The sequence below is a fragment of the Myotis brandtii genome, unplaced genomic scaffold, assembly GCF_000412655.1.
Source record: "Myotis brandtii unplaced genomic scaffold, ASM41265v1 scaffold178, whole genome shotgun sequence".
Classification (NCBI taxonomy): Eukaryota; Metazoa; Chordata; class Mammalia; order Chiroptera; family Vespertilionidae; genus Myotis; species Myotis brandtii.
In genome coordinates, this window is record NW_005356599.1 from 109,695 (window position 1) to 122,424 (window position 12,730).

Sequence of the window (12,730 nt, forward strand, 5' to 3'; positions counted from 1 at the left end):
TTGCAGGCACCTGGGCGGGTGTGATGGAAGCGTGGGGTGGTCCTGATGGCACCTGGGGGCTTGGAGGGAACGTGGGTGGGGCTAAAGGAATGGCAGCTTGGAAAGATTGGAAGGGGGTGGTGAGGGCGGGGCCAGGGCAGGAGCAGGCGGGGCTCTGGAGGAATGTGGGTGCGGCATTCAGGAAGGCGGGCGGGACCCGGCGCGTGAACGTGCGTGACCGGTGCTTCCAGCGGTTTTCAATCTCTTAGCTCTACAACCCCTACTCCAGGTGCTGGGAGCGGAACGACGTCAAGGCCATTTGGTGGATCATACGCACCCCTATCCTCATGACCATTTTGGTACGGCCGGCCCCGCCTCCTCCAGGCAGTCCTCGGGGATTTCTCATCCGGGGGAGAGGGGTGCCACCCTCTGTCTCCCAGGATGGGATCAGGCTGGCTCAGCCTCTATCTTTTCCCGCAGATTAATTTCTTCATCTTTATCCGAATCCTTGGCATCCTCGTGTCCAAGCTGAGGACCCGGCAGATGCGCTGCCTGGACTACCGGCTAAGGTAGGGGAGGGCAGGGGAAGGAGGGAAGAGGGCCGGACATGAGATAGGGACCCGGGCCGCCAGACCACAGCTTCCCTCTACTCCCAGGCTGGCTCGCTCCACCCTGACGCTGGTGCCGCTGCTGGGCGTCCACGAGATGGTGTTTGCTCCTGTGACCGAGGAACAAGTCCGGGGCCACCTGCGCTTCGCCAAGCTCGGCTTTCAGATGTTCCTCAGCTCCTTCCAGGTGCTCAGGCTGGGGGCAGGGGCTGCACCCTTCCACCTGGGGCCCTTCTCCCCAGAGGGGCAGAAGGGCTGCAGGCATCCCCTGGCGCAGCCACTGAATTGGGTGTGACTATGCGAGTTCATTCATTCTACACAGGATGCTGAGCTAGTGCTGTTCTCAGCTGAGGAAGCGGCAGGGACCAAGACAGGAGACGGAGGCCTTGGCAGTACTGCCTCCTGGTGAAGATCTAGGGCTTTGAGACTGGACAGGGCTGGGGCCAAAATCAGATCCGTCAGAGCTAGGGTGGCAAGAGAGGTGCTCAGAACGCAAAAGACACGAAGGCACTCACTCCAAAATGTAAGGCTGGCCCTGCATGAGCTTGCCCTAACCCTAGTCCCCACCCTGTTTTACCTGCTTCGGCCTCAGTTTTCTCATCTCTAAAGTGGGCACAACACTTGTCTCACCTCACATGCCTGTTCATGTCATTAAATTCAGCAAACATTTATTGCATACACTTTTCCTAGCTCATTGTGGGGATATTGCCAAGAACCGAAATGGTCTCTACATTCTTGTAGGAGAGACGGATGCTATACACACACATGGTATATAAGTAAAATATATACAGAATGGCAGATGGTAAGATGTGAGTTGAGGGGAAAAGGCAAGAAAATAGAGGTGAAGATTAGACAAAAGATAGAGTTACAGGCAGGGGATCAAGGAAGGCCTCCCTGAGAAGAAGATATTGGAGCAAAGATGGAAGAAGGCGAGGGAATGAGCGAGGCAGGTAATGGGGGAAGTGTTCCAGTAAGAGACAGCTCACATGTCAGATCCCTGAGGTGGGAGTATCTGTCACCATGGAGGAGGGCTGGCGGGCCTGAAGCAGTGGGAGCCAGTGGAGCAAGGGAGAGATAAGACAAGTAATATTTTACCAATAACACATATAAATAATTGACTTGCATTAATTTAGCAAGTAACTTATTAATTATAAATATAAATGGACTTTCTATTTATTTTAACTTATATGTGGAACACAAATATAAAACTAATGATTAAAATTAATTTATCAATAATTTAGAATAATTGTTAATTAAAATTAAGCAAATATTAATAATTAATCATAATAAGCATGATTTATTAATATTTACTAATGATTATATATTATATAATAATGGTAAGATAAATCATAAGACTAAGTAAAAGGTTTAACACTATGTACCAGACACTATAGCTTCTTGCATACCAGTATCTCAGTTCTCACAACCACCATTGTATTACCCCATTTTCCAGATGAAGAAACTGAGGCCGGGAGGGGTTAAGCAGTTTGCCCACGTGGGATAGAAACTAGGGAAGCGGTTATTACATCCAGGGTCCTCTTTATTGCTCAGCAAACTGGGGAGGAGAGGGGGGGCGAGCAGGGAGCCTGGGAGGTGCCTGCAAAAGTCTAGAACCGGGACAGTGGCAGCCGAGGTAGTCTGGGGCCTGGCAAGGGTTCGAGCTCTTAAAGAGGTGTTCACAAGCCTGTCCCCAACCCCTGATATAACGCCTTGTTTGACAGGGCCTGCTGGTCAGCTTCCTCTACTGCTTCATCAACAAGGAGGTAGGGAGAGCCCCGGCCTGCCGCCCGCGCCCTCTGGCGGCAGCACAGCGAACGGCGTGCCCGGCACCGACTCAGCGCTACCCGTTGCAGGTGCAGTCGGAGATCCGCCGAGGTTGGCACCGCTGCCGCCTGCGCCGCAGCCTAGGAGAGGAGCCGCACCAGCCCCCACAGCGTGCCTCTCTGACCCTGCAGTTGAGCTCCGGACCCAGACAGGTCGCCACTGGCCGTGCCCTGTCCTCGGGGAACCTCCCAGGGCCTGGGGATGAGGCCAGCCGGGTCTTGGAAAGTTACTGCTAGGCAGCGGGATTCCTGTGATCATTCAGTTAGCATGTATTTATTGAGCGCCTACTGTGTACCAGGCCCCTTGTGGAGGGAGGGCGCTGGGGAAATGGGGTGGAAGGAAACAGAGAAAGGCCCCTAGAGTTCAAAATTGAGTGGTGGAAACAGACCCTTAAGACAATACATGGTTATCTATAGGCTGTGGAGTGGAATGGCTTATGAAGGAAAATTAGAAGGGGGCATAGGGTGGTCAGGGAGGGCATCTCTGAGGAGGTAACATTTAAGCCATACCTGCCAGAGGTGCAGGAGACAACTGGTAGGCAAGATTCTAGGCAGAAGGAACAGCATCCACAGAGGCCCTGGGCAGGAAGGAACTTGGCCATGTCTGAGGAGCAGACAGGTGGCCTCCATGGCTGGCGCTGGGATGAGTCAGAGCCAAATGGAGAGAGAAGTGAGCAGGGGCAAAGAGTTGGGATTTTATTCCAGGTGCACTGAAAACTCTTAGCAGGAGCATCTCATGGGCTAATGTGTGTATGTGTGTGTGTGTGTTTTATTAATTGAGAAACATCAATTTGTTGTTCCACGTATTTATTTATGCATTCACTGGTTGATTCTTTTATTTAAATAAAATATGTTTTTATTGCTACTTTCGAGAGAGAGGAAGGGAGAGGGAGAAACATCAATGTGAGCAACATCTATTGGTTTACCGGTTGCCTCCTGTACGTACCACGGTCTGGGCTCAAACCCGCAACCTGGGCATATGCCCTGGCTGGAAATCGAACCAGCGGTTCTTCAGTGCACGGAGCAACACTCAGCCAACAGAGCTACACAGGCCAGGGCTACCTATTGGTCGCTTCTTGTATGTGCTCTGACCGGGGGCCAAACTCGAAACCTTGGTGTATCGCAGGGGTAGGGAACATCTGGTTCATGGGCTCTATAAGGTCTGCAAGATCATTTGGTCTGGCCCTGCCAAGGCATTAGGGGTGAGTTAATCCAATGTTTGACCAAATATAGCAGGCTAATTTTTAAGTTGATAATTTTGCATGGCCTGCGAATGATGTTACAAATATCCAAATGGTCTTTGCCAGAAAAAAGGTTCCCCACCCCTGGTGATTTGGGACAATGCTCCAATCAACTGAACTACCCGCTACCCAGCCAGGACTCATGGGCTAATGTTTTAAACAGAGCCTTCTGTCTGCCCTGTGGGGGAACAGATTACTAGGGATGGACACTGGGAGCCCAGTGAGGAGACTGCAGGCGGGAGGTGATGGAGGCTGACCCAGGTGGTAGCCATGGAGGAGCGTGAAGCAGTTGGACTCGAGCTATTTTAAAGGTAGAACTGAGGATTTGGCGATGAATTGCATGAGAAAGTTCAGCAAGAAGAGAAAGAAGTCCAGAAGACTCGTCGGTTTGAGACTGTGGAGAAGGAAAGGGAGATTGGGTTTAGGGTGGGGTGAACCGAGAGTGCTCTTTGGACGTGTTAAGCTGGGACTAAAGGTCTGGAGCTCAGGCAGAGGTTAGAGCTGGAGACAGAAGTGTGAGCCCACTGGGGTCCAGAGAGGAGGATTCAGTGTAGATATAAACACGGGCAATTCAGGGCAGGCCCCGGCTGAAACCTTGCATCCAGAGAGGCCAGGACCACTGCTGGCTGGGGAGTGTGGCCGCACATCCTCACCCTCCTGAGTGGCCCCCTGGGCGAATTGGGGGAAGCCAACAGCCACACTGTAGCTGGATCACCTGTACACACCCAAGCCCTCACTCCTAATCCTCCCCCCACAATAGATTCAATTAGAACCTGGGTGTTGTCAATTATTTTCCTTGAGTCTCCAGCTCCCTGGACTGACAAACTCAGAGTCCTTTAAACATGAGGTGGCCTTGCCACCCCCCACCCCTTCCTTGTGGGTTCTGGGAGGGTTGGGGCCCTAGGGCAGGGTCCTCATAAATCAGGGTGGGGAACATCTGGCCCTCAGGCCATATAAGGCCCTTGAAACCACGTGGTCTGGCCCTGCCACGGCATTAGGGTGAGTTAATTAAATGTTTGACCAAATATAGCAGGCTAATTTTTAAGTTGATAATTTTGCATGGCCTGCGAATGATGTTACAAATATCCAAATGGTCTTTGCCAGAAAAAAGGTTCCCCACCCCTGGTGATTTGGGACAATGCTCCAATCAACTGAACTACCCGCTACCCAGCCAGGACTCATGGGCTAATGTTTTAAACAGAGCCTTCTGTCTGCATGAGAATGTTTTGGCCAGGCAATGAGAAATGACTGAGGCTGGGAGCCTGTGGCAGCCACCCCCCCGGAGGGTAGCACTGCTCATCTTCAGCCATGTGTTGCCATAACATGGACATCAACATGTACATCATGCTGTCACAGTCCCCACTAAGAGAAGCCCCAATTGGGAATGTTCATGTGATGCTTAACTATTTACAATGTATACAATTAAAATTGTGTGCGTGTGTGTATGTGCACCAAACACTTCCTAAGGGTTGCTTCTCTGAAAGGCAGTATTAAAAGTAAAGCTTGCCCTAGCCGATGTGGCTCAGTTGGCTGACAGTCATCCTAAGCACCGAAAGGTTGCTGGTTCGATTCCCAGTCAGGGCACATGCCCAGGTTGCGGGCTTGTTCCCCAGGAGGGGACGTGCATGAGGCAGCTGATTGATGTTTTGCTCTCACATCGATGTCTCTCTCTTCCCCTATCTCTAAAAAAACAATAAAAAATCTTAAAAACAACAACAGAGTAAAGCCCTAGCCGGTTTGGCTCTGTGGATAGAGCCTGTGGACTGAAGGGTCCCGCACTGGATTCCTGTCAAGGGCACATGCCTGGTTGTGGGTTCAATCCCCAGTAGGGGGCGCGCAGGAGGCAGCTGATCAATGATTCTCTCATCACTGATGTTTCTCTCCTCCCTTCCTCTCTGAAATCAATAAAAAGATATTTAAATGAATCTCATTTTAAAATCAAGTATTTATTTGGTTATTGAGTGCCTAGCTGTGGAAGGTTATATTATAACCATGTCTTTTACTGTGATAAAATATATACAAATTTTGCCATTTTAACAAAAACAAAAACCAGAATAAAGCTGTAGGAAACAAATAGCCTGGTTCAAATCTTAGTTTGGCTACTTATTAGCTGTGTGACTTGGAGAAGATTCTCAGCTTCTCTATGCCTCACTTTCCAATTCTGGAAAATGGGTATAACGGTACCTTGCCTGAGTTTCCAATGAGTTATTCTTAGGATGCCTGGAGCATGGTGGGTGCTGAATGCTTGGCCAGTGTGCCTGGGGCCATGCCTGCCGCCTCTGCTTTTGTTTCCACCACTGAAGAAAAGGTGAATTAGGAACCATTTGGGAGGTGATGGCGGCTGAAATTCAAACTGATGCCAAGCTGGGTGCTGGGCTGGAATCTTGCCCCAGCCTGAAAGGCAGGATAATTAAGTTCAATCCCCCAGGGAAGACAAGTCAACAACCAGAGGGAGGCCGGACAGATCTGAACAGAAGATTGGGACTCCAGGCCTTGTGCTGTCCTTACTCCTGCAAAAGAACCGAATGCCTGGGAAGTTTCCTGCAGCAGTACCACTGCCCCCACTTTATTTTTATAGGACATGATTTTACTGATTTTAGAGGAAAAGAGCGAGAGAAATGGTTGCCTCCCATACATACTAAAATCGGGATCAAACCACCTTCCGGTGTTCAGGACAATGCTCCAACCAGCTGAGCCATACCGGCCAGGCACCACTGACCCCACTTCACAGATTAGGACATTGTGGCTCTGGCCTGTTCCCTGACAGTAAAGGCGGCTCATGAGGGCCTGGCTCCCCGAGTTTGAACGTGGCTCCATTGCTTCCCTGAGTGACGTGGGTAAGTCCCAGCTGTCTCATCTGTAAACTGGAATGGCTCCAGTATCTACTTCAGAGGGTTGTTCCAATTCACCACCCAGTAAGCATTCAACTTTATAGCCCCACATGTCACCCTGTGTATGTCAGGTCCTCTCCTGCTGCAGGATCCCTAGCTCTGCAGCTCACAGGGTAAGTCAAACTCTGCTTTCCACAGCTCAGCGTCAGATATTGATCCTGACCTTGGTTCTGCAAACTCCTGCACCACCTGGCATTAGGCCCTGGGAACAGAGACAGAGATGCAGGCAGACAGAACACAGAGATCTTGATGGGGAGAGAGTGATGTGTGTACATCAGAGGAAAACAGTAAGGCCCTCCTTTCTCAGGTCTACTCCCGTTTGTCAGAGAATTTCCCTCGATGGTAATTAAGTTGTCATTTGAAGGACAGCAGAGCTCAGGGGTGAAGCCACAGGCTCAGGAGCAGGGTGGGTTTGAATCAGCACCACTTCCTGGCTGGTGTCCCTGGGCAAGTGACACCACTTCTCTGTGCCTCAGCTCCCTCCTCTGGGAATTGGAGGCAATAAATAACAGTGCCTGCTCAGAGCTGCTGGAAGTCTGATCAGCAGAGCCTAGGGCTGGCAGCCTAACAGCTCAGTAGGTGACAGCATGGTTGCTTTTTCTTTTTCCTTATAAACATTGTTTAAATTTTTTTTTTTTAAGAGAGAGGGAGAGATAAACATTGAGAGAGAAAACATGAAACAGTGAGTGGCCAGGGAAAGGTAGACCACTAGAACCAATCACTTGAGGTTACTGGACACTTTAAAAATCTGTACTTATTGATTTTAGAAAGGGAGAGAGGAGGAGGAAAGAGAAACATAGATGTGTTGTTCCACGTCCTTATGCATTCATTGGCTGCTTCTTGTATGTGACCTAATTATAGATGGAACCCGCAACCTTGGCGTATCGGGATGACACTCTACCAACTGAGCTACCTGGTCAGGACCTTGAGTACCAACTGCTTTAAACATGTATCTCCTCCCATCAGTGAGGAGAGGTCAGGACTGTCTCAGGCACTGCTGTCCCCAGGATTGCAACACAAAGCTGGACACAGAGAAAGTAAACATTGGGGAATGTTGATCTGACTGAACAAACAGAAAAAAAGACCAGAAATTTCAAGCAAGGCTGACTCATTCAGAGGAAGAAAGGAGAGACGGGGTAATGACAAGCTAGAAAAGATTAAATAGGAAAGAGCAAAAGCTTTCTCTGTCCAACCGATTCACTTCACAGACAGGGAAACTGAGGCGTGGAAGGGGCAGAGACAGGGCCTCTTCATCTGCTCGGAGAGGTCCTGATCCCAGTGCTTGGCCCCATGCTCAGCTGCCTCCCTCCCCCAAGTCCGTCCCACTCACCAGGCCCTGGGAACAGACAGATGCCACTAGAAAAAAAAAACACAAAACACACCAGGCTTTTATTGTTCTCGTGTCAAAGGGCGGGTCTTTGCAGGACGGGGGAGTGAGTTTTGACAGCAGGGAGCAAGCCCCTACTTGCCAGCGATGAGTGGGTCCGCAGGACCACAATGACCGAATCCCCCACAGGGGAACATCTTGGAGATGTAGCGGTCCTTGTTGACTGGCTTGGACTTCTTCTTGCCCTTGCCACTCTTGGGGACCTCGGTCCACATCTCCTTCACATTCTCCAGCACCATGTTGCAGTGCCTGGTGGGGACAGGGAGGGGAAGGCACCGGGTGTGAGGGGGCAGCCTTCGGACCGGCCCTCCTCTGTGGGTGCTGCCTCCCTCCTGCAGCAGCACTGCCAGCCCTCAGGTGCAGGCTGAGGCAACGACATCATCCCTCCGTGCCTCAGTTTCCTCCTCTCTAAAATGGAGACATTCATGGTGCCCACCTCGTGGGGCTGTTGTACAGATTAAATCAGCATTCTTGTAAAGTACTTAGAACAGGGCCTGGCACAGAATGAAGGCCAACAAAATGGTCCCTCCTGTGCTTTTTGCTGTTAATCCTCACTCCAGGATACTTTCCCATGGATTTTTAGAGAAAGTGGAAGGGAGACAGAGAGAGAAACATCGATGTGAAAGAGACACATCGATTCCTTGCCTCCTGCATGTACCTGGGCCGGGGATTGAGCCTGAAACCGAGGTAGGTGTCCTTGACTGGAATCAAACCTGGGACCCTTCAGTCCAAGGGCTGATGCTCTAACCACTGAGCAAAACTGGCTAGGGCTGCTTCTGCTTTTTAACTCCCACCACTTCTGGAGGCATCAGCAAAGGAGCTGCTTCTCTTTGGAGAATCACAGGCCCCTGGGGCCTGGGTAGGCTCACGTGAAGACAGTATGCATTACTTCACTCAACAAACACTTGCAATGAACAAAACAGACATTATCCCTGTCCCGATGCGGTGTGCATTCTAGTGAGGAGAGGATGCTAAGCAAGCGAACAGAGCCTGGCCCTGTAACATGCTGTCATGTGGTAACTGCTACGAAGAAAAACTAAAGCAAGGTGAAGGGATAAGAGCCGTGGTTCTCAACCTTCCTAATGTTACCTCCCACTTCTACAGCAGAAAACTGAACACAGTGGGATGATGTGACTCACCCCAGGCCACACATTCTGGAAGCGACAGAGCCAGTGTTCCAATCCAGGTCTATCTGCTTCCTTGTGCTCAGCACTTCCTGTTCTTATTCCATTTTACTCAAGAGGAAAGTGAGGCTCAGAGGGAGACTTGTTCATGTAACAGCTAGTGGCCAAAATGTTCCAGAAGTGAGCCTCAGCACACTACTGTGAGGAAAGCATCTTACAAATGCTAACTAAAAAATACAAATTATAGCCTGAGCCGGTGTGGCTCAGTGGCTAGAACGTCGGCCCGCAGACTGAAGGGTCCCGGGTTCAATTCTGGTGAAGGGCATGTTCCCTGTGGCTGAAACACGCAGACCCTAGATTGCTTGTTCATCTTATTCAGGTCTGTTCATCGCTGTCTCTTCAGATGGGGCTCTCTGATTACCCATCTAAGACAGCACTCCCTTCCCCAGTGCTCCATATTCTTACCTGGCTTTACTTTTCTCCGTAGAACTTACCAATTCCTGTCGGCTTTCCTACCTATAACAAGCTCTCTGAGTTTAGGAACCATGTTTGTTTTAGTTACTGCTGTGTCTCCAGAGCCTAAAACAGTACCTGGAACAGTGCACACTCTAATTATGCAATAACTAGATTGAGAAGCGCCTGTATGCCAGATACTGTGCTTCTAGAACCTTCGCAACCACCATGATTACTGTCACTGTACAGACACGACAGTCACCTGCCAAAGGTCACGTGGCTGCTAAGAGACAGCGCCGGGACATGACCCACGAGGACTGGCTCCTAAGTAGATGCCCATAACCACTGTACTGTACGGCTGCAGGGGCAGCAAGAGACAGTCACACCTCGGGTGTTTAGGTGCTTACTCTCCTAGCTTCTGAGGAACCTGGGATGCAGGCTCCTCGGGCTGCAGCTGGGGCTGATTCTCCAGGCCTGGACAGAACCCCTCCCAAGACCCCGTCAAAAAGCCCTCACCTGTCAAAAGCCTTCACCCGGCCCAGGAGCTTCTTGTTGTTGCGACAGTTGATGAGCACCTGGGTGTTGTTCTTGACGGACTGTGTGAGCACGGAGAGTGGGCCCGTGTTAAACTCTTCCTCCTCCCGCTTCTGCAGCTCCTCCGGGGTCATCTCACTCTTGGGCTTGTTGAGAAGGCTCCTGAGTGGGCAAGTATGAAACCCACAGGTGAGAGCGCTCAGAGCAGGAGCAGGAGTGGTCACGCTCCCGCGTCTTCCCAACCTTTCCCCCAACACACCCACCCTCCGCAGGCCTCGCATGGCTTCACCATCTGGATGCCTAACAGATTTCCAATCTTGCACATCCTAGACCAGCGGATCTCAACCTTCCTAATGCCGCGACCCTTTAATACAGTTCTTCATGTTGTGATGACCCCCAATTTCATTGTTACAAATTGGACATAATTAAAGCATAGTGATTAATCACAAAAACAATATGTAATTATATATGTGTTTTCCGATGCTCTTAGGCAATCCCTGTGAAAGGGTCGTTCGACCCCAAAGGGGTTGCGACCCACAGGTTGAGAACCGCTGTCCTAGACTGAGCTCCACAATGCCCAACCACCTCAACTTACTCCATCCACAGTACTGGATAATATTCGGGGAAGAGACCTGAGAAATTAGCTATGGTGGGATCCCTAAGGACCGCAACTGGGGGATCAGGATGGTAACACCATCCTCCCAGTTCGAGCAAAAACTGGTGTCAACTTGATTCTCTTCTTTCTCTCACATCCTACATTCAATCTGTCAGCAAAGCCTGTCATCTGCCTCTAAAATATATCCAGAATCCAGCCATCTCTTACCACGTCCTGCACCTCCCATCACCTCTCTCCTAGAGTCTTGCTGGTCTCCCTACACTGCCCGGCAGTGCTCTATGGAGCCAAGACCTAAGTCACGTCATCTCGCTCTTCAAAATCCTCTCAGGGCTCCTATCTCAGTGCAAAAAGCAAAATCCAACGTTTTTACCAGGCCCTGCATCTATCCATCTCTTTCACTCTGTTGCAGCCACAGTGGCCTCCTGGGTGGTTAAGATATTTGGCAAATTTTCATCCTGGGCCTCTGCCTGGATGCCTCTCCGGGTATCTCTGTGGCTGGTTCTCTTACTTTCTTTACACGTGCTCTTCTGTGCTAGTTAAGTTACTGTCTCTCAAAACTGGCATTAGCATTGTTTTTACTCTGCTCTCTTGTTTCTTTATTCATAGCCCTGGTCACCTAACACACCATATACTCTATCTGTTTATTATTATTACATTTACCACCTGCCTCTTCCCTCCCCTCCCCATAAGCTGAGCAGAGGACTTTTCTTGGGGGAGGGGACTTCACTGATAGGCCCCAGGTAGGTAAAGCAATGCCTGATACACGAGCACTTCAGTAATTGCTCAATGGATAAATAACTAAAAATCATTCCTGTGTCTCATTATTAGAAAATGTCACGAATTACGTCCCCAGCTCAAATTATCCGGATAGTCCCTCATCTCAAGTCGTTATTCCCACAATTCCGCGTTTTCCTCTCCAGGTTCTATATTCGTAAAATCGCTCCCGCTTAAAATTCATTTCAGGAAGGCTAATTATTTGGAAAAGCCGCCAGCCCGTTATCTGATAGAGCTGTTCCCTCTCCGGAACTCAGGCGCCGTCAAAAGCCCCACGCGCGTTCTCAAACTCAACAGAACAGTACCCCACTCGACCCCTAAAACCTCCGTCTCCGCGCCCGCTCTGCCCATCCCCTTCCACCGGTAAGTGGCCAAATTTGCACCCTCCACCCACTCCCGCCGTTTAAGCCTCCCCGGCCTCACATGGTGGCGGTGGTTGCGCTCTCAGGACGCTCCTGTCCTCCGCGTTGCCTCGGCCTCCGAAGAGAAAGCGCGAGAAAGGCGGGACTTCCGCTTCCCGCAGCTCACTTCCGTGCGCGCCTGCGCAAACTCAACCAGCGGTGTGGGTGTGGCCTGTTGGTCCAGCGAGCCCGCCTTGGTTCTATTCAGTTCCTTGGTAGAGGCGTTGGGGTAAAAGCATTGCTTAGTGGTTCAGGGTCACTCAGGACCATACGGGTTAGATGTTCACGACAACGGAGAGAAAAAGAAAGCGGGTCCGATTTAGACCATTTTGTGGTAGAACAGCTCAGGTGGCTCAAGGGAAAAGACGCGCCAGTTCTAAAGGCCCGCCGGCCCTCCCTTCGGGGGCGTGGTCTCTGATAAGCCAATCCGCTCTTCTCTTTCGGGGATAGACCCCGCCCCTTTCTCTTGGGGGAAGGTTCGTTTACGTGTCTATTGATCTTTCCGACTCCACGAAACCAAAGCTTTGCCTACATCCGGGAGGGGCGTGGACTCGCGCCCGGGAAGTCGAAGGTTTTCCATAATTAAACGCTTCTCATTGGCTTCCCCTCTCACGCTGAGGCGGAGCCTACCCCTTTCGCGCTCCCTTTACGGTTGTGTAACTCTCTGGGGAATCGTTGCCTAAGCCGCTGGGAGGCTGGGGGGGCGTGGCCTCAGAACAAGAGTCCCTATTGGCTTCGCTGCTCGCGGGAGGGTGGGATGGTGCAGCCGCTCTTGTTGCTCATTGGCCCGGTAATTCCATGGGGTGGGACTTGGCTGGGCCTAAATTCGATCCGCGGTCCAGGACCGGTTTCTGGGCAAAGCTACCATGCGTTCCGGGGGCCGCGGGCGGCCTCGGCTC

At 50.9% G+C, this 12,730-nt stretch overlaps 2 protein-coding genes across 2 annotated transcripts in view; one reads left to right on the forward strand and one right to left on the reverse strand.

The window, feature by feature from the left end:
• GIPR (gastric inhibitory polypeptide receptor) overlaps positions 1–3,207 on the forward strand; it is a 9,167-nt gene extending 5,960 nt beyond the window's left edge. The window contains 5 exon segments of the mRNA XM_014537396.1: positions 231–338; positions 460–548; positions 636–774; positions 2,309–2,350; positions 2,441–3,207. Of these exon segments, the coding sequence (XP_014392882.1) occupies positions 231–338; positions 460–548; positions 636–774; positions 2,309–2,350; positions 2,441–2,647 (585 nt within the window). The 3' untranslated portion in view covers positions 2,648–3,207.
• Positions 3,208–7,907: 4,700 nt separating this feature from the next.
• On the reverse strand, positions 7,908–11,961 carry SNRPD2 (small nuclear ribonucleoprotein D2 polypeptide 16.5kDa). The gene is made up of 3 exons (XM_005863427.2): positions 11,854–11,961; positions 10,023–10,202; positions 7,908–8,178 (listed from the first exon to the last, which is right to left on the reverse strand). Coding segments are annotated over exons 1-3 (357 nt in total). The 5' UTR covers positions 11,856–11,961; the 3' UTR covers positions 7,908–8,003.
• Between the last annotated feature and the right edge of the window lie 769 nt (positions 11,962–12,730).